The sequence below is a fragment of the Pinus tabuliformis genome, chromosome 2_2 (genome assembly GCF_031772625.1).
Source record: "Pinus tabuliformis cultivar Carrire ecotype Pingquan chromosome 2_2, CPIR1, whole genome shotgun sequence".
Lineage (NCBI taxonomy): Eukaryota > Viridiplantae > Streptophyta > Pinopsida > Pinales > Pinaceae > Pinus > Pinus tabuliformis.
The window spans coordinates 645,714,652-645,737,985 of NC_142300.1; the positions used below are offsets into that span (position 1 = coordinate 645,714,652).

At 35.6% G+C, this 23,334-nt stretch overlaps 1 protein-coding gene across 1 annotated transcript; it reads left to right on the plus strand.

Annotated features, from left to right (window-relative positions):
* The first annotated feature begins 19,509 nt into the window (after positions 1-19,509).
* On the plus strand, positions 19,510-21,415 carry LOC149194276 (short-chain dehydrogenase reductase 2a-like). Its single transcript, XM_089407436.1, has 2 exons — positions 19,510-19,861; positions 20,469-21,415. Exons 1-2 carry the CDS (start codon positions 19,617-19,619, stop codon positions 21,292-21,294), a joined length of 1,071 nt encoding a protein of 356 aa, XP_089263562.1. The 5' UTR covers positions 19,510-19,616; the 3' UTR covers positions 21,295-21,415.
* Positions 21,416-23,334: the final 1,919 nt, after the last annotated feature.

Consider the following 23,334-nt stretch of genomic DNA (forward strand, 5'->3'; position numbering starts at 1 on the left):
GAGTTCGTTGTTTAATGCAATTATTTGTTCACCCGCACTGGCTTTCTCTGTCATTTTCATTTGAAACTGCCTCTAGCACTTTCCTCATACATCGCTTCCTCACTGTTTGATCACCAACAAACCTTCACAATCACCGTCTGATTCACTATTTTCTCCAACTATTGCCTCGCGTGGATTCCACCACTTATTATATGAACTTTAAGTCCCCATAGTCGATCTACCTTGCCTGATCTGATGGTTGTTACTTCACCCGATTTGCAACTAGCTTGGTCGATCTCCACCATTGATCAGCCCCCCTGATCCAATGGCTATCACGCGATATCGCATGGATTTCTATCCTATCATTATCCACTCGAGATCACACGAAATGAGTGGTTTTCGCATGCTACGTGTTGCGCAGTAAGGCTAATCGCGTGAAATTTCAAAATACAGCTTATGGTTTTGAGGGCACGCAAAATACATCTTACCACCTTTGAAACCCGCTCCACCATTTCCACACATTTTCTTGCCCGATATAATCTTCAACATTTTTCTGTCGATTAGCCTCATCCGTCATCTTCTGTTTTTTGATTGATCCAATGGTCCCTATGCACTACTGCGTCCTTATGACCGCTTTCCATTGATTTCGACCTTCGACTACTTTTTCTGCTTGAAACCCGATTTAGCCTAAGTACCCTTGCTTACACCTTAGTATAGTTTAATGATTTTTAATTCTATAATTTAGATAGCAGTAGTAGGTTAGTGTTAATTTAGAAATTCTGCTTAGCATAGTTGTTTACTTGGTTAGTTAGGTTATGGTGGAAGTTTAGCATTTCATGTTGTTTTCTTCATTACTGCAATAGAGTAGCTCTCTCTTAAAATAGGTTTTCTCTCCTTCCATCAAAGAATTAAGCTTCTTCTAACCCTATAGAATCTTGTCTTGGGACCCCTGGGATTTCTTTCCAGACAAACAGTGACAATAGGCAGGACCTTCACTTCTTCTTGTGCATATAGCACTATCACCTCCAAGTTTGTACAAACCCTAGGTTGATAAGTACAGTTGGTAGCCCTAGGAGTTGCAGCATTCTTGTTGCAATTCCTAGGCTCATCAACAACCACAAAACCATAGTCCTTTCCATGCTTAGTAGAAGTAAGGTCTGACATGTAATCCATGGAGATGTATTCCCAAGGTCGACTAGGGGTAGGAAACGAAGTATGGATGCCATGCTTCTTGATGGTGGCAATGGCACAGGTAGTGTAGGATCTGATGTACTTCCCGACATCATATTGAATATTCAGCCAATAGAAATACTTCTGCAATACTTACACCATTTTCTCGACCCTGAAATTCCTAACGGCCCAACTGTAGAGCACTTCCAAAATAATCTTCGCACGCTTGCTTGATAGAACACAAAGGTTTCCCAGGTTGCATAATAGAGCATCCTGGAGGTGAAAATCTAGAACTTGCTAACCCTCCAAGAGCGTATGGTATGTGTGGCCAAATTCTGGGTCACGTTTGTGGAGAAGTGACCAATCAGAATTCTCATGCCCACAAGATTTGAGCACAATGGTTAATGCCATGATCGGTGGTTGGCCGAGGTAGTCTTCAACATTATTTGTGTTGCCATTCTTGTACTTGATATTCAAATAGAATTGTTGTAGGTATGTGGATTACTTCTGATGGCGATCATTATGCAACTTCCCTTGTGTCTGTATGAACTACAAGGGCCAATGGTCTATGTGGATGGCTGTTTCCTTCCCCAAAATGTAATGCTTCCATTGTCAGCAGACCTGCATAATGGAATACATCTCTTTATAATAAGTGGGATACTTTTGGACTGTGTCTGAAAGTGTCTCACTGTGATATGCCACTAGATGCCCATGTTGAGTAGGGACTGCCCAAATAGTATAGTTAGAGGCATCTGTCTCAACCTCAAATGGTTGTTGAAAGTCTAGTAATGTGGTCACTGGTGCAGAGAAGAGGTGATGTTTCAACTCTACGAATGCTTTCTGTTGAGATTCAGACCAAAATAATTTTTCTTTCGCTCTTCCTTTGGTGACTTGACTCAAGGGCCAAGTGATATGAGAGAACCCCAACACGAACATGCGGTAGAAATTGGAATGACCTATAAAGTTACAGAGCTCTATCAGAGTGGTTGGGGCTGGCCAATCCCAAATGACTTTGATCTTAGTTGGATCCACACACACCCCTCGTTAATCAATAATGTATCCTAGATATTGAACCTGGGTCATGCCAAAAGTGCATTTCTCCAAATTGGCACACAACTTGTCTTGTCACAGTATTTGGAGAACCTATCGGATGTGGTGGAGGTGCTCTTCCCAACTCTGGCTGAAGATCAGGATGTCATCCAAATATACCACTACAAATGAGTTGGTGAATGGACGCAAGATGTTATCCATTAGCCTCATGAAGGTTGCAGGAGCATTCGTCAACCTGAAAGGGATAACCAACCATTCAAAAAGGTCCTCCTTGGCTTTAAAGGTAGTCTTCCACACATCATAGGGTTCGATTGGTACCTAGTGATATCTGGACTTCAAGTCGTTCTTGCTAAAATATTCCCCCCCTTGAGTTGGTCCATAAGGTCATAAATTCATGGGAGCGGGTACCTATTCCAAATAGTAATCTTGTTCAACACCCGATAGTCAATACAGAGTCTCCAAGTCCCATCCTTCTTTTGTAACAACATGATAGGGCTCCCACAAGGTGATGAACTTGGTCAAATGCGACCTTTCTGCAGCAGCTTCTGAATTTACCTCTTGATTTCATTGGTCTCCATAACATAGCATCGATAGATTGGTCCATTGGGTAATGGCGCACTTGGGGTTAGATTGATGGAGTGCTTGACCTGACAATGCAGAGGCACCCCTACGGGGGAGGTGAATATGTCCTTGTACTCCTCGACAACCTTGTCCATCTCTTGTTATCATGCAGAGGGGCCTTGTCTGGAGGCCATGGCCACCATCTTCTTCTTTCCTTGAGGGTATATGATCAGGAAAACAAATTTTCGGCTTTTTGAAATGAGCTTACTGCATTGTTTTGCATTAACCAGAGAGATGGTGGTAGGCGGTGCTACCTCTGGTATCGTGTAAAACTTATTTTCCAATGTAACAATAATAGTGAAAGGCCTTTAACTCATACACAATATGTCGCTTCCACAAGTATGGTTGGCCTAATAATACATCACAAACATCAAGGGAAGAAACGCCACATAATACCTCATCTATGAAGGGCTTGATGCTATATGGAAGGTAGCATTGTTGCCTCACGTTTAGATCCCATCCTTGGTTAAGCCACCCGATGGTGTACAGCTATGGGTGTGTTGTGGTCAGTAGGCCTAGCCGCTTCATGACCTCTACTGAAATGAGGTTCTTTTGGCTCTCGTTGTTGACAATGAACTATAGTAGGTGTTAGAAAATTATATATTACGGAGCAATGGAACATATAAAATATTGCAGAAATATAAACACAGAAAACGCACAAAACAAGAGAGACACAGATATACGTGGTTCACCCAGTTTGGGCTACGTCCACCCTGAACAGCCAGTACTTCCTTTCTATTATCCAGCAAAATGAAGAGATACAACCTACAGCAAAACCGCTGTAATATCCTCTTTTTTCTCTATGTTTCTCGCTCACCGAATACACATATATCTCACAGCCTCAAATACAATGCCCTCATATAAAGAGAGGGGTTGCCTTCTAGGGAAAAAAAAAACCCTAAACTAAACATAAGTTCTATCGTCAGATCATCCGCCTAATGAATGGCCCAGATTGACTAGAAATTACTATACTTTTACAAGGCAATTTTACAGCTGTTTTTAGCTTCGGGGGCGCCCCCCCCTGGACCCCCCATGGCAGCGATCATTTTACGGGCGGCGTTGCCACCCCATTTTGAACTGGGGTCCAAAATGCCGGTACTATAGAAGATAATCAGGCTCCACACCCAACAATCTCCCACTTGGAGACTGATTGTAGCAACTCCACCGCTGCTCCATTTGTTGGACAATGACTCCTCTTTGGACCTGGCTGTTTCTCATCTTCATCGTCATCCTTGAAGACCAACTGAAACTGAGCATATTCTCAGTTTCTCCCTGGTTACAACTTTTGTTAGCATATCTGCAGGGTTCTGGCTAGTGTGTATCTTTTCCAGCTTCAACTCTCCATCTTCCAACACTGATCGTATGAAATGGTACTTGAGCTGTATGTGTTTTGTCCTGGAATGAAATGTTGAGTTCTTTGCAAGATGAATGGCACTTTGACTATCACTGTATAACGTGCCCATATCATGCTCCTTACCCAATTCACCCATAAATCTTTGTAACCAAATCATTTCTTTACTAGCCTCTGTAGCAGCAACATACTCTGCTTCTGTTGTTGAGAGTGCAACAACACTTTGGATTTTTGAAACCCCACTGACAGCTGTTCCTCCGACAGTAAATACATATCCTGTAGTGCTCCTCCTATTATCTCTGTCACCTGCCATATCTGCATCAACATATCCTTGTAGGGATATGTTTGAACCACCAAAGCATAATGCCTGATTTGTGGTACCTCTCAAATATCTGAGAATCCATTTCACTGCCATCCAATGTTCCTTTCCTGGATTGTTCATGTACCTGCTTACAACTCCCACTGCATGTGCAATATCAGGCCTTGTGCAGACCATTGCATACATTAAACTTCCAACTGTTGATGCATATGGAACTTTAGACATATAATCCATGTCTTCTTGGGTCTTTGGGCACATTTCTTTGCTAAGTTTGAAATGGCTAGCAAAAGGTGTACTAACTGGTTTTGCTTTTTGCATGTTAAACCTTTTCAACACCTTTTGTATGTACTCATTCTGAGACAATGTTAATTTTCTATTTTTCCTGTCTCTAGTTATTCTCATACCAAGGATTTGTTTTGCAGCACCCAAATCCTTCATTGCAAATGAATTTGCCAATTTTCTTTTGAGCACATTTATTTCCTGCATGTTAGATCCTGCAACAAGCATGTCATCTACATACAATAACAATATAATATAGCTGCCATCATTTTGCTTTTTCAGATAAACACAATGATCAGAGTGACATCTAGTATAACCTTGTTCAGACATAAACTTGTCAAATTTTAGATACCACTACCTTGGAGCCTGTTTTAAACCATACAAGCTCTTCTTCAACTTGCACACAAGTTTCTCCTTCCCTTTCACCTCATATCCTTGTGGCTGCTGCATATATATCTCTTCCTCCAAATCCCCATGGAGAAAGGCTGTCTTTACATCTAACTACTCAAGATGCAAATCTTCAGCTGCTACAAGACTTAAAATAGTTCTGATTGAAGTCATTTTAACAACAGGAGAAAATATTTCATCAAAATCAATACCTTTCTTCTGTGCAAACCCCTTCACCACAAGTCTAGCTTTGTACCTTTGCTTTCCTCCATCTTCTTCCTTCAGCCTGTAAACCCATTTATTCTTCAATGTAGTTTTTCCTGCAGGCAACCTGACTAAATCCCAAGTCTGGTTATGCATTAAGGAGTCCATCTCTTCTTCCATGGCTACCTCCCACTTCTTCTTGTTTTCAACCTGCATTGCTTCTTCATAACATTCAGGTTCACCGGAATCAGTCAACAATAAATAATATAATGAAGGAGAGTATCGTTCAGGAGGTCTACCTATCCTGGTAGATCTTCTAACACCACTTTCAGGTGTTTGAGGTGCCTGTTGCTGTTGTGGTGGTTGCTGTTGTTGTGGTTGTTGATTATTATTATTTTCAGGCACCTTTACTTTTTCAGTGATTTCATCAAGGACTGCGTATTCCTTGTTTTCCTTTTCCTGTTTCTTTTCCTGCAACTGATTCTTATACAAGACCTTTTCATTGAATATTACATCTCTGCTCCTAATGATTTTGTGATTTTCGTAATCATATAAGCGATAACCAAAATCATTAACACCATGTCCAATAAAGGTACATTTCTTTGACTTTGCCTCAAGCTTTGTTCTATTTTATTTATCAATATGGACAAAGGCCTCACAACCAAAAGGCTTTAAAATAGAGTAGTTTACCTTTTTACCTGTCCATGCTTCCTCTGGAACACCACCATCCAAGGAACTTGAAGGCCCTCTATTTATTAGATAAACAGCAGTATCTATAGCATCTGCCCAAAAATGTAAAGGCAATCCTGCATGCAATCTCATGCACCTTGCACGCTCCATGATTGTTCTGTTCATCCTTTCTGACACACCATTTTCTTGTGGTGTTCTTGGAACTGTCTTCTCTCTGCGAATTCCATGTTCTGAACAGTACCTATCAAACTCTTTGTTGCAATATTCACCTCCATTGTCTGATCTAAGACACTTCAATTTCTTTCCTGTCTCAATCTCAACCAAAGCTTTCCATTTCTTGAAAGTATCAAATACATCAGATTTATTCTTAATACAATAAATCCAAGTTTTTCTAGTTGCATCATCAATAAAAGTAACATAATAACGAGAGCCACCAAGAGATGATACCTGAGCAGGTCCCCATACGTCTGTATGCACAAGCTCTAATTTTTCGTTCTTCTTTTCTTTCCCAACTCTGAGAAATCTGACTCTCTTCTGTTTTCCATAAATGCAGTTCTCACAGAAGTCCAAATCAACATTCTTCAAACCTGGCAACAAATTCCTTGAGTGAAGATTCTTCATCCCTTTTTCACTCATGTGTCCGAGCCTATGATGCCATAATGCTGCATCTGCTCCTTTGGAAGTCAAAGCATTAACAGAGTTAGAAATACCATTGCATAAATACAATGTACCAACCTTTTCACCTTTTGCTATTACCAGGGCTCCTTTTGTGACCTTCCAAGCTTTATCTGTGAAAGTTGTCACACAACCTTCACTGCCTAACTACCCTGTTGAAATCAGATTTTTCTTTAGATCTGGAACATGCCTTACCTCCTTTAGTAGCCATTGGTTTCCATTCTGCTGTTTTACAAGAACCTTACCCATTCCAACAATTTTACAGGGTTTGTCATCACCCAGACGAACTTGTCCAAAATCTCCTTGAACATAGTCATAAAAGTATTTCTTTTCAGGTGTGGCATGGAATGAGACCCCTGAATCTACCACCCAGGAATCAGTAATATTTTCGAAAGAAAGAATCAAAGCATCTTGTAACACCTCACCTGTCACATTTGCTTCATGATTGTTTTCTTGCTGTGCATCTCCTTCTTTTCCCTTCCGAGATCTACAGTCTTTCTTTAGGTGTCCTTTCTTTCCACATTTCCAGCACACTATCCCCGATCTGGACTTGGATCTGCCTTTCCTTGATTTACTGCGATATATTGAGCTCTTTCCTCTTTCCATTTTTCTTCCTCTAGACTCTGCACTCAAAGCATTTCCCGATGTCTCACCGGAGCTTTTCCGTCGCATTTCCTCGCTAAGGATAGCACCGACAACATCATCAAACTTTAAAGTACTAGATCCAAAAATGGAGTTACTAATGGCCATTACCAAACCATTCCAACTTTCTGGTAATGAGCACAAGAATAACAGAGCTCTAACTTCATCATCAAAGTTTACCCCTACAGAACTTAACTGGCTTGTAACTGTATTAAAATCATTTAAATGGTTTGCAACAGATCCACCTTCCGACATATTCATATTAAATAACCGTTTCATAAGAAATACCTTGTTTGAGGCCGAGGGTTTTTCATATAGTTTCGAAAACGTCTGCATCAAACCCTCTGTCGTGGTTTCCTTCGAAATGTTGAAGGCAACTGACGCAACAAGACACAACCGTATTATTCCGAGTGCCTTTCTATCAAGAAGGTTTCGTTCTTCATCTTTCATACCCGTCGGCATCTTTGTTTTTCCGCCCAATGGTAGGTATAGATCTTTCTGATACAGATAATCTTCCATCTGCATCTTCCACAGCGAGAAGTTTTGGCCGTTAAATTTCTCGACCCTAAACTTACCATCTTCCGCCATTGCTCCCACTCGAACCAGGAACCCTTCTTTCCTGCGAGTTTATCAGCCAAATAGACCTTCGGCTCTGATACCAGTTGTTAGAAAATTATATATTACGGAGCAATGGAACACATAAAATATTGCAGAAATATAAACACAGAAAACGCACAAAACAAGAGAGACACAGATATACGTGGTTCACCCAGTTTGGGCTACGTCCACCCTGAACAGCCAGTCCTTCCTTTCTATTATCCGGCAAAATGAAGAGATACAACCTACAGCAAAACCGCTGTAATATCCTCTGTTTTCTCTATGTTTCTCGCTCACCGAATACACATATATCTCACAGCCTCAAATACAATGCCCTCATATAAAGAGAGGGGTTGCCTTCTAGGGCAATAAAAAACCCTAAACTAAACATAAGTTCTACCGTCAGATCATCCGCCTAATGAATGACCCAGATTGACTAGAAATTACTATACTTTTACAAGGCAATTTTACAGCTGTTTTTAGCTTCGGGGGCGCCCCCCCGGACCCCCCACGGCAATGATCATTTTACTGGCGGCATTGCCGCCCCATTTTGAACTGGGGTCCAAAATGCCGGTACTATAGAAGATAATCAGGCTCCACACCCAACAGCAGGGAACCATTTACCCACATCTAGGAATGGAAGATACACTCCTCCTCCTCTAGATCTTTGGGTTCCTCCTTCTAGATATTTGTGCTGGCGACAATGGCATTGGGCTCCGCACCAATAATATGCTTCCCTTTTTCATTCCCCTTGTCGGGTTCTAACTCAGAGTCCGAACATGCATCTAATTTTGAAGCCTTCAGGTCAGCCACCAGCGACTTCTTGGCCCGACACTCACTTGTGTTGTGGGTGGAGCTCTTATGGAACTCACACCACTTTCATGCGTCCTTCTTCGGCTTCGCAGTGTTGTCCTTTGCTTGTGGCCTTGGAAGGTTGTCCTGGGCCATCCCAACTTGGCTTTGTCCTTTGTTCTTCGGTTTGGGGGAACCTTTCCCTTGCTTTAGATTCACAGATCCAAAGTCTATCTTCTTCCATTTAAACTTCTGCTCAATCTTGATGGCGTATCGATATGTCGTGTCAAGAAAGGAGATGTCTAGGAACTCCATCTTGTCCTAGATGTATGTATCTAGGAAACTACAGTACTTGAGTACCAAATGTTTCTCAGAATCCTTTATACCCAACTTCATGCGAAGAGCATGAAGAACATTGGTAAACTTTGACACATCTTGGTCCCTTCCCTACTGTAGCATGGTCCACTTTATGTATTTGTCCTCGTAGCTCCTGATAGGGTAGTACTACTCCTTAATGGTGTCCTGGAATGAATTCCAAGTGGGAGCGTCTAAAAATAGTGAGGTCGTACTTTCATCCTTCTACTCACAATAGGTTTCCCACCAATTCTTGACGTGGGGGTCAGCTTTGAGAAGAGAAAAAGTAATATTTTCTGAGCTCAAAAAATCATGAACAGAAAAATATCCTTGTAGCAAATTCAACCATTTATCTGTGATGTCTACATCTATTTGGCCCTCAAATATGGGAATGCTAAAGTTTACTTATACCTTAAAAGGTGTGGAGCCTGCAGAGTGCCTGTTGGATGTGGATGCGCCAATGGTGGGCAACTGTTGAAGGATCTGGGAAAATTTATCCATCATCGCGTTCCTTTATTTCTCGAGGACCTCCTCGAGAAATATTTTGATAGGATCTCCTGCTCCCTCATCTTTCTTTTCTCCCACCATGGGAGGCCGTTGGGATTTGTGAAGCTGGTCTTGCAATGGTTCGACCAGTTCAAGCCCTAACTCCTTATATCCCGACCTCGTTGGGGACATGCAAATAAAAACAGAGAAAAAGCAGACCGCTCTGATACCACTGATCCGAATTTAAATCAGAACACAAAAAATTACAGATATAACCATAAATACAGAGATGCAGCAGAAATAACACTTCCTTTCATTAATATCAAATATTGAAATATGCTTACAAACAAAATGGAAATGAGACTAGCTCGGGAAATGATAGCTTATCTCTGAGAAGCGATGTGGCGGCTACATGCCTCTAAACTGAGTTACAGTGAGGCTCAAGGGCCTTTTTATTATTGAACAATAAGAGAAAACCCTGAACAACCAAAACCCTAACTCAAGGAGATGCAACACCAAGATTTTATGGGCCCCGTTGGGGTTAGTTGGGCAGCCAACTTCCTGGGGTCGTAACTTGGTCATATTATCTATGTTTGACACGCATGATACCTCGTTGGAAAGATGTCTCTGAGGACTACAAATTAAAATGCAATTTCATTTTAATCGCCTAGAGGAATATTGCCAAAAAAACGTCGTTTATGGCCTCAAAATGACTTGAAAGTTCAGGACCCGAATAATTGCCAAAAATAGTAAAATGTGCTACAATTAAGAAAATTGAAAAACTAAAAGAAACCATGGTGGGGTTCCAAGTGGAATAGGTGGTGGCCACCAATATCCACCTGGATCAATGGTTGATCATATGTGGGCTTTATATCTTTCATTATTTGCTAGTTCAAGAAAATGAGATTTACGTATATGTATATGTATATGTATATGTATATGTATATGTATATGTATATATGGACGTTTTTGTAAATGTTGCAATGAGTTGTGTTATAAAGCTCAAATAAGCTATATGATTGTCATGTTTTTTTATGTTGGTCATGGTTTGCAGTTGTTTTTCATTTTAAATGCTGCATCGAGCTATGGTATAAAGCTCCATGAAAATTATGTGTTTTTCTCAGCGGTTTGCTGGAAATAAGTGTCATTGAACACCAAGGACTGTGTTCCCCTAAGTGGGAGGGGTTTGTAATAGCCCCAGGTTGATTTTCTATGTAAATAAAAAAAAAAAATCCAAGGTCATGGGACACATATTCCAAGATGAATGTTGGGAAAAACATAGCGATAGGGATCACTTGTGATTAATTAATGGCTATGGAAATTGGCAAAGGCATAGTGCCAATAATTGGTATTTTATTTATGAAAACAATGGAAAATAGGAGAAAATGGAGATGAAGGGTCGCATATTTGCATGAGAGGGAAATTGAAGGAAAAATGAAGAAAATAGAGGCCTCAATGATAAAAAGGATCCTGAGGATCAATTCACAACGTTTTGTTAGTTTAGTTTTCGATCTCTCTTCTATTATCTCATTCTCTCAAACTCTTGCACACTTAGATCATTCTTCGAGCATGATTGGAGCAATATAGTATTAACTTGGATTTGGATAAAGAAGGCAAAAGAAAATAAGGAAAGTGTAACATAATAGCTGGATCAGTAGTTACAGTTGGATTTCTTTGTAGGTAACATGTTGCATGTGTGTTTTCCTTCATGATTTATGGATGCATGGTGTATGCATGTGATTATGTCGTTATGTGTTGTCATTGGCATGGAGCATTTCCTGGATTGGCAATGATTTTAGCCTTGGCTTGCCATTTCCTAAATAGCCACGGTGTTGTGGGTTTCCCATTTGATGGTTTTCTAGTTGGTGCTTATAACTCCTTATCGCTTTGGGTTGGAAAAAACCCTCTAGAAGCCTTGGAACAACTTGGGTTGAGTTAATAGTCCTAGAGCCTAGGTTAGGACAAACACTTTGGAGCCGTTCGTGGCTTGAGTTACTAGTCCTTGGAGCCAGGTTGGAAAAATGATCTGGATCCCTAGAATGATGTGGGTTGAGTAACTAGTTCCCGAGCCCTAGACAACTTGGGTAGAGACTAATATAGTTGGTGCTAGTGATGCCCGACCGTGAGGTGGAATCGTTGGTTGAGGATTGAGGTGCTTTGGCCTCTGGAAGACCTGGTTTGGTTTTGTTTGGTTTATTCCATGAGATCCCACATTTACACTTCGAATATGGTGTGAGGTTGATTGACTGAAAGAGAGATTCGGTTCACACACTCTATGGTCGGGTGGTACATGGAAGTCCCTGACTTGGTTGGCATTATCGTATGTTAATAAGATTTATTCTTCTATGATGATTCATGTATAATTGTTGGCATTATGTTGGTGATATTATGGTTGGATTGCCATGGTTTATATGCTAGTTATTTTTTGGTTATATGTTGTTCATATAATGTGTATCTTCTATAACTGTTCTCATGAATTTTTTAGCTATTGGTCAGTTAATGAATGTATTGACTAATAAGTGGTGTTGCATATATGTGGAGAGCGTACAGGGCCTTCTCAGTGATTCTCTGGTGAAATTATTTAATTAATGAACATATATGTATTTATAACCTACAAGTACTATGTACACAAAGTGTTTGTATAAATGAGTAATTTGGACCTCCAACTTCCCAGTGTCATAACTTTGGCATACGATCTCTATTTGACTATCATAATACCTCGTTTTGTAGATCTTTGTGAGGAGGCCAAAAATAGATCAGAATTTAACGTTATAACCTTTTTAGTCTCTCCAATTTCCCTAAAAAAATGTCGTTTAGGTCCTTGAAATGGCCTTTGAAGTTTAGAACCCAAAAACCTACCAAAAATAGAAATTTCTGTTAAATTTTAAGTAGACAAAACTAAACAAAATAGTGTTCGGTCAATTTGGGCAGATGATAGTGTGATTATGTGCCGTTGGGTGGTTTCATCTAGTTCTAAGCATATGGACCCTATTTTCCATAAGTGCATCTTAGAAATTGGGTCTCGCATAGTAACTCTCATCTTCGTGTTTACCCTAGTGAGCAAGTTAAAGTGGGTAAATATGGGTGGAGGTGGTTACAGGGTGGTATCAAAGCTTCCAGGTTCAAACATTAGGACTAGATGGGCTAGGTGTGATTGTTATGCATGCATGTTAGTTGTCAATATGTTAGTTATGCATGCATTACGATGGTCACTGTTATGGTCTTGTGTCATTATGATGTGGATGTTAAGACAATTTATACGTTGATTTCAATATCTCTCTCTCTCTCTCTCTCTCTCTCTCTCTCTCTATATATATATATATATATATATATATATATATATATACTCTCTCTCTCTGAGTATATATATATATATATATATATATATATATATATATATATATATATATATATATATATATATATACTCAGAGAGAGAGAGTATATATATATATATACTCTCTCTCTCTGAGTATATATATATATATATATATATATATATATATATATATATATATATATATATATATATATATATATATATATATATATACTCAGAGAGAGAGAGTATATATATATATATATATATATATATATATATATATATATAGAGAGAGAGAGAGAGAGAGAGAGAGAGAGAGAGAGAGAGAGAGAGAGAGAGAGATGGTATGTTTGCAGGAAGAAGATCAAAGATGACAAAAAGATGGTGGATTACAATTCATGTGACTCTCCTTATAGAACAAATGAGCAACAAAGAGATGAGTACTCTCCTAACATAACAGATAGCTTGAGAAGTTTAAGGGAGGAAATTAGAATTTGCAAAACAGGTAATGATAGGATCATTCAGTCATATGAAAATCTTGCCAAAGCTCAAGAAAAGAAAGAAGAAGTTAATGCAGTGATCCTTCGGAGTTTATCAGATTTGTAGAGACATGGACAACCACGAATGAATGATGAACAAGAGGAAAGGACAAATGGGACATATGGTAGCAGGTTTCATGGAGGGCACAGGTCAGATACAGTTGGCATAGTTAAAGGTGGTAGATGGATGGATACACTTGATGGGAGAGGTAGTGGTTATGGATTCTATTCTAGTTCTAGATTAGAGACACAACATGGTCATCACCCTTATCATCCTTACAAGAAGAGTGAGAAGCAGTACTTGTTGGATGAGTTCAAGAAATCCAAGCCTCCTATCTTTGATGGAGAGTTGAAAAAACTAGAAGATACAGAACCATGGCTTCTTGGCATGAAGAAGTTCTTTGAGTTGCATGATTATACAGAGAACATGAAGGCCAAGATAATTATTCTCAGACTCAGAGGGAAAGAGGACATCTAGTGGGAAGATGTGAAGTGTGTTAAGGGTATCGAGATAGAGGCGTTGAGTTGGCATGAATTCAAGAGAATTTTCAAGAAGAAGTACTTGGTGGAGAAATATTATGATGGTAAGGCTAAGGAGTTCTATGAGCTGAAGATGGGATCTATGATATATGAAGAATATACGACTAAGTTTGTGGAGTTGTTAAGGTATATTCCATATCTTAAGGATGAAAAGATGAAGGTCCAAAAATTCGTTCGTGGATTTCCATTAGGATTTAAACATCAGATTGAGTATGATGAGCATTGGTCATTAGAGGAAGTCATTAGGAAGTTGAATTATTGTTATGAGCAGTTTAAGACCTTATGGTGCCATAAAGGTAGAGGAAGATTTCAAAGTCTCACCCAAACCAGCATAGTTGTAACTACCATACTTGTATCATCAAATTATGGAAACCATGGAATAATGAAGAGCCCTTCTTTAACCCAAAATTGAGACCCTTCATTAAGGACATATTCCAGGTCTTTCTATGGATCAAATTGCATAATAAAGCAACCTTTTGAAAACAAATATATGTCATAAGTGGTTGTCCAAGTGGGAAAAAAAACACTGGTGTAAATTGTCATATTGTGGCCAAAAGCCATTAAAACTACAAATAATAGCCTTTGATTGGAGAGCATAAAGGAGAGAGTTTACCTTTGGAACATTAAATTCCATGATTGCAGCTTGTTCTATTTGCTCAACAATATAGGTTCCAGGAATATTTTAAACCAAATCAGCTAGGTTGGAGACCTTTCCCTTCACCGCATCCTTATAGGGACTTGGAGTGTTTTGGGCCTGATTTGCACAAGAGAAATCCTTTCCTTATGTCACATATTTATAGGAGACTGGTCCATTTGATTTCATAGACTCCAAAGCTCCACCTCGCAGCCTCAATTGCAGGACTATGGTTGATTTCCTGATGATTTCATAGTCCTTAATCTATAGAGAGTCCTAAAGCAACTTTCCTTCATATAACAGACACTGATTTTTTGCAAGGATTCCTCATCTGTTATGTATACATTACTTCAAGTCGTAAATTGTGTTTCAACTTCCTCTCCAAAAAAGGGAGGTCTTCCCACTTACATTTTTATGAAAATGTGTTCAAATAAATTATTCCCCAACACTTCCCGTGGTACTTTATTCTCAAGTTTGATTGGTAGATTGAGCATATTTTGAAGAAACTTCTCCCTTTTTAAAACAAAAAACAAGGCCCTCACAAGCTGCAACACCCATAGGACAACATGCGCACAAGATACCTAAGTATGGGTGATGTGGTGACCAAAAGACAACCCTAAAGGGCTTGGTCATTGTTTCTCTCGCATAAGATCTAAAAAATAACCAGAGTAGTTAATTTCATTCGACTTATGTTGATCTCAAGCTTAAGGGGATATTGTTGGGCTTTGGAAACTTGCACTCTCAAAAGCCATGAGTAAAAAAATACAGGAAAACTGCCTTTCCACCATGAAAAACACATGTTGATCTGTCTATTTTCACCCAGATGATAGTTTTGCAGCTCTTATCCATGGCATCCTAATATCCATTGCAAATATCCATCCCATTTGATAGTTAATGTTTGCATCTCTTGTCCATGGCACCCCCACAAAGCAAATCTCAGTCGCAAATATCCATCCCATGACTGGCACTAGATGATGGGGAGAACATGAAAAAAAATAACCCTATAAAGCAACGTGAACTCCATTCTCGAGATTCTCCAATAAGAGTCATCATATTTTAGTTTTTTTTAATTTATATATTTTAGTTTTTAAAAAGAATTATAAAAAAATAGTTTACAAGGTAACTTAATTCGTAATCATGGTTATGAGGTATTATATAAACCATGAATTTCAAGGTTTAGAACAAAATAATAATAATAATAATAATAATACTATACACTTTACAACATAATTCCTTCTCTTTACAATATAACTACTTGCACATAAATACACAAATAGTAAAAATGATCGGTTTTCATAAATGAATATACTTCAAGAGTTTATAATCATATATTAATATAATTTTGAAATAGATAGATATTTATTATAGAGTGGTTAAAGGTGTTGCATTATTATATTTGAAATTTAAGAATAATATCACTTAGAAGTAAGAAATTTTTTGGTAAAAATCACATCATCATCATCATGAAGACAAGATGAAGAACCATATCTTGGCATCAAGTTAACTAGATGAAGAGAAAAAAATTAGGTGTGATCATATAATAGTTAGATTTGACTAAATAAATATTATTTATCAATAAATAATAATATTTTAATAAAAGAAAATCATTCTTAGAATATAGTTGTTAATATTAAATTGAGAAAAATAATTAATAAAAGGAAAAAATTTAATGAGATGAAGTAAAATAATATTTAAGTCAAATCTAAATAATCTAAACAGTAAAACAATTAATAAAATAAAAATAATATTTGGGTCCAACCAAAATAATCAAAACACTAAAACAATTAATAAAATAATATTTAGATCAAAAATTAATTCTAAAAACTTAAAAATAAATAAAATAATAAATGGTCAAACTTAAAAAAATAAAAATTAAAATTAAAAATTAAAAATTAAATCAATAATTAAATCAATAATGAAAAAAATAAAGTAATTAATCATTTATTAATAAATAATCATTTTCCAGCCATATTTTTTATTAATATTATTTAACCTCTTTTCAATCTTTATTGCCTCTCTAAATTTACTTATCAATTAATTTATTATTAATTTTAAAATGTATAATAAAAAATAATCTATCTATATGAACCATTTATCCATTCCATTCTTATTTATCATAATTATATTAATTAAACCTACTTACCTAAACAAATCTTCCATTAACTAATTGGATTTGGATCATGTTGAGCTCATAATTGCATTACTGAGATCATGTAATTGCATTATTTTTACTATACTTAAAATGGAGTTTGTTTTCCCCTTTTACGCTAGGGCTACTTTGAATTCTTACATCCAAGAGAGTTGAAAATTAAAATTATGATTCAGTGTCATATCATTTACATTCTTTTCCATTTTACAATAATGTATATCGCAAATAGATTTTTATTTTTGGAATGCTTGAAAAGAAATGGTTAGAGTTATAATTTTGAGTTATGCAATTTAAAAAGTTTTAAAAAGTTAGATTTATTTATTTATTTAATAATTCAATATTTTGAAAAATTAAAATTATAATTTTACAAAAAATTGTATTAATAAAAATTAATGAAAAATCAAAATATCTAATTGTTAAATTACATTATTTTATTATAATTTTAATTGCGAAAACTAAAAGTAAGACGCTTCTGGTGTGTAGCGTAGACTGTGACTATTGGGTGTAGACGCTTTGGTGTGTAGCGTAGACTGTGACTATTGGGTGTAGAGGAGACGGTGACGAGGTATCCTATTAAAGCACTGTAGTGTAAAGGTTAGTGAATCGAAACTTCGTGGAGAAAATTCCATTTATATTAAGTGATTTTGAAAATGTAAACGTCTTTAAATCTTGGCTACTCAAATAGTATATTAATCATACCAATCATCTTAAAACTCACTTAACTTACCAAATACCAATATTTATATATTGAATATCAATATTTATATATTTATTGATTTCCATATAAATATCAATATTTATATATTTATATTTATTAAATTTCATATCAAATATCAATATTTATATATTTATATTTATTAAATTTTATAATTCACTGAAATATATATAATTTTTTTTGCTAAAAAATTGTTATATGATTTTTTCTTATTTCATTATTTAAACTATATTTTAAATTTTAAAGAACATTTGACGCTGCACAATCAACCCGAAAAATACAAACAAAGTTCCCTTATTAACTTAATTCCTGAAAAAGCTACATGCCAACAAGGAAAATATCCCCTTATTAACTTAATTCCCGAAAAAGCAACCTATTGTTGATGACATTGTAATGTTTCCTTGTTGAATTGCAAAAAAGAATTCAATGTACTGACTTGGCATGGCTATGAAAAGTTAATTACTTTTAAATCAAAAATAATAAATGATCTTTCCTATTTATTATTTTTACATAGTTAATATGCATGGTTTTATAAAAAAATTCAAATAGTTTAAAATTATAAGTCTTTTTCCAAAATAAAGCATATGCACTATTAAATATGTATTTTAATAGTAAAACATATACACTCTTCAATATGGATTTACATAAATTTTAAAAGGTGTTATTTAGGTAGGTTATAAATTAGTTTGAAAATAAAGCATATACATTATTAAATATGTATTTAATAGTAAAACATATACACCTTTCAATATAGATTTACATAAATTTTAAAAGGTGCTATTTAAAAAATGCTATTTAAGGAGGTTATAAATTAGTTTGGAAATATTTTTTAATTGAGATTTGGTAAGTTTTTTAAAAAATATTTGATTATAATAACGTTTAAATTATTTTTTTTATGGAAATAAATTTAACATTATTATAAATATTAAGATTATAAATTTTGAAATTTAACAACTATAACTTAAATTTCTACCAAATTTTTAAAAAACCATAACAAAATTTTATTATTTTCTAAATAAATATATACCCTCGTATACTACTCTATTTTAAAGTGCATATATTCATACAACTATATTTCAAAGTGCATATATTCGTACAATACCACAGACGATAGCCATACGTCAATGCATAATGCTGGTCGTTGAACCGGCCTGTCAATTCCATTTATTTCACATATGGTTACTATTCATCCAAATTTCGTCAATTCCATTTATTTATAATTTTCTAAAAAAAATCGCGATTTTAAACGGTTAATAATACATCCTTTTATGAAAAAAAAATTCAAATAGCTTAAAATTATAATTTTCGAACTACTATCCTAAAAAGACTTATCCATAATAAAGCATATACACTATCCAATATGTATTTACATATTAGGACATATACACTCTTAAATATGGATTTACATAAATGTTAAAAGGTGTTTTCTTGTCAGGAGGTTATAAATTGATTTGGAAAGTTATTTTTTCTAGAATTTAGTGATTTTTTTATAAATCTAATCACATGTGTGTTTGAATCATTTTTATTTAGGGTAAAAATAGATTCAGTATTATTAAAAAATCTTGACCATTCTGAAATTTTAAAATTTAATAACTATAATTTAAATTTTCCAAAATTTTACTTAAATTTTAAACAAAAAATTATAACAAAATTTCTACTATTTTCTAAACAAATTTGTGTCCTTGATCGATTTCAAAGTGTACAATACCACAGTCGATGAGTCATACGTCGATGGATAACGCTGGTGGTTGGACAGGCCAGTCAATTCCATTTATCTCGCATATTGTTATTATTCATCGAAATTTCGTCCTTTCCCGTGGTGTTTGACTAAGTTTTTATCAGTTTTTGAAAGGCTACCAATACTCTCTACAGATACTTTTTCAACCTTGAATGCCGTCGTGAACAAAATTCAAAGATTAGGAAATGCGTATAGGCTGTCGTTTTAAATCAGGATACTGTGCCCTTTGACGAAATTGTAGTTATAACTTGTGGTTATAAATATGGTCATCACAGAAGGATACTCGCACTGAGCTGCATCTTAAGTTGGGAGATCATTTCAGTAGCATTCTCTTGAGTGCTGTGTCTTTTGTGCACTTTCTCTTTCCTTTCCGAATCACAGTCATGTCGGCGCAACATGTACGCGAGAGCACTCCTAACCAGCATTCAACGGTGCGAGATAACGTACCACATAGCAAAAGCAACGAAAATCCCACAGTGTTGACCAATACTGTTTCTGAATGTAACGAGGATGGCCATTCTGTGATGCCCAATATCGTTTCAGAGGTTATTGAGAATGGGCATGGGCATGTGCGGGAGCCGGTCATTATTTCAGAAAGCAATGAGAATGGACACACACCCTTTAGAAGGTAAGATTCAAGATTCAAGATCTGCTGATCACTCTTTTTGAACTCTTTAAAAAATAGCTGTGCTTTTGTAATCCCACAAGCTGTCGAATTAGTCTGGATCATATTTGGCTACACAGTATTTGCGTTGTGTCTCTTTTACTTTGTTGGCGCAAGATTTCTGCTGGTGATAAATTGCTTAATTTCAATCACATATCTGTATTTCAATTTTCATTTACAGAACTGTGTGCTGAAGGTTAATGAGACCTTCTAAAGGTTTATGACGGGTTTCAAACATAGTTACCAAGTTGATCGGCAGCATCGGCCAAAAATATTCGAAAATTCTTGAATACTATTCGATTCATTTAATAATTCGTTAAGTTTAATACAGTACGCATTTTTTTGAAGAGTTAAAATTAAGATGTATTTTATCTATTTTCTATTTGCAACATTGAATTTTACAGTGTCGAATTTGATAACTATGGTTTCAAATACATGTCCATATAAATTTGGTAGCTAGGTTTCAGATACGTATCCATGTATTAACTAGCTTTGTCGTTGGAGAATTAATAGAATGCATGAGATTTTACCGCATGTTGCCTAACGTAAAATTGCTTTGCCTGATATATAGGTTGGAAGGCAAAGTAGCAATTATTACGGGAGGTGCGCGAGGGATCGGCGAAGCTGCTGTTCGGCTTTTTGTAAAACACGGTGCAAAAGTTACACTAGCCGACATCGATGACACTGCAGGCGGAAAGCTCTCCAAATCTTTGGCTCCTGCTGCAATTACATACGTGCATTGCGATGTGAGAAGAGAGGAGGATGTGGCCCACCTTGTGAACATAACAGTTGCCAAGTACGGGAAACTTGATATCATGTACAATAACGCAGGAATCCTGGGAGAGCAGAAGAAACGCAAGAGCATAATGGAGTTTGATGCAGAGGAGTTCGATAGAATAATGAGTGTTAATGTTAAAGGAGTGGGGCTTGGAATGAAACATGCAGCACGAGTCATGGTTCCCAGAAGAAAGGGGTGCATTATTTCTACTTCAAGTGTTGCAGGTGTTCTGGGAGGACTTGGACCTCATGCATACACGGCATCTAAGCATGCCATCATCGGGTTAACAAAGAATGGTGCATGTGAACTAGGAAAATATGGGATTCGGGTGAACTCAATTTCTCCCTTTGGAGTTGCAACGTCTATGATGATAAATGCTTGGAGCGAATACGATGCAGAAAATGTAGAAGAGATGTTAAAGGATGATCTCGAACATCGCAAGCAGAAAATAGAAGAGCTGGTTGGAAGCTTGGCAAATTTAAAGGGCCCAACTCTTCGAGCCAAGGATATAGCAGAAGCAGCCCTGTATCTTGCCAGCGATGATTCGCAGTATGTAAGCGGCCATAATTTAGTAGTGGATGGAGGTGTTACAAACGTAAATAACTGTATTCGTCTGTGACCTGCTTCCAAACAATTTGTCTCTCGTTTCACGCACACTTTTTTCACCAATCTTGATTAATGTAAGGAGTTTGGACTCCACAAGGGTTCGTACTGAAAGTTGACTTGCAAGAGCTAATACTTGTGATGGAAGTTGAGTGGAAAGAGCCTTATCTGACATTCGTTTAATGATTTATTTTTGTGAAACTGCTTGTAGTTTAACTAATTTACTGAAAGTTGACGTTGACTGGGAAGAGCTAAATGGAAGTTGATTGGAAAGAGCCTTCTCTTACATTCGTTTTCTGATTTCTTTTTGTGAAATTGCTTGTAGTTTAACTAATTTTAAAATGCAAGGTTTTATGGCATGTATTTAATTAGATTTTTTTTGGGTAAGGAAATTTAATATTATTAGTTTAGTTTTATTTTAATTTTGGATTTACTAAGGATTTTTCTAGGTGCAGAGATTTGAACTTCAGAGATTTGATCTTTCTCACAGGTTGATAGATCTGGAATTAAAATAGATCTAGGTTGGTTTAATAATTAATTTTAATTTTTCTTTTAATTTTTACTTTTATATAATTTTACTAAGTCAAAATGTTTTAACTAATAATTTTCTTTTTTCTTTTTATTTTTATGCAATTTGATTTGGTCAAAATGTTTAGATAAGATAATATAACATGACATTACAACATCTATTCCATACTAGGAAATAAGAGATGGTTTTGGGCTTGTGGTATTGATGAGTCTATCATATTGGCCCATGGTATGGTATGGTTAATAATATCTGTGGTAAAGTGAGAGTGAATATCCATGGTTAAAAATCTTGTTATATTTTAAGTATTAATTTTTTATGTGGTTATTGATGAAATTTAAATATGGTCACAAAATTATTATTTCAATTCATATAATAAAATGGATGATATTTTTTAATGTGGTAAAGGTGTCGATAGATCTCAAAAGTAATTATAATTTATCGTTTTTAAGATTTAATCAAAAAACTATTATAAAATTAAATTCATATAAAATATTTATAAAATATTTTGATTGTGAAATGATAAATGGTTTATGGGCATATTGCATTGATGAACCATGGTATTCACACATCGCATTATAACAAAGTCTATTTACAAGTTAATAATATATATGGAAAACATATTGTTATATTGTAAGTATTAAAGTTTCCATATACTTATTAATTAAAATTTAATATGGTTCTAGAATCATTATTTTATTTTATAAGATTAAATGGATCTTAACTTATTATTGTTACTTATAGGCTATATATTTTAATGTAATATATATGTTACTATTTTCTTTTATCTAAAAAGTATTCATAATTTTATTAATAAAAACAAAATTACAATGTAACAAATTGAATTTTATTATCTTTATTATTTTTAACATTTTAAAAACACCATAACATCTCTCTTATACTAAACTGACTATTATTTTTAACCTACATGAAAATATTTACTATTTTTTTATATATTATAAATTAAACACATTAATATAAATTTAAACTATTAAATTCAAATTAAAAATATTTATAAATTTTCCTATATTATAACTACAAATCACTCTTATGCTACAGGTACACCTCACTACTATACTAAATTGTAAAAAACCTCTTTACCAATAACACTTTATATATATATACACTTTTATATATATATACACTTTACCAATAACACTTTTTATATATATATATATATAGAGTAAAAAGTGAAACCACTATCAAAATCAAAAAGCCTTCGTTTTGGGGAGGAATCTTATCACCTCTTAATCCGCAAACACGGAGCCACTTTCAAAATCGGACAAAAATTACAAATAGGCCAGTTGGAAATATAAAGTACAAACATTGGGAGTCGGTGAGAGATCCCTGTAACATTAGATTTTGACCAAATGAGAGTCCCACCAGTTTCCTGCACTGGATTATGAGTATTAGTGGTACATTGTAAATAGGTAAACCGAGTGTGTTGAACAATATGATGGCATCACAAATATTTTTAAAAGTAATGAGCGGAAACAGGTCACAGACAGATGAAAATTTAAAATAATAAAA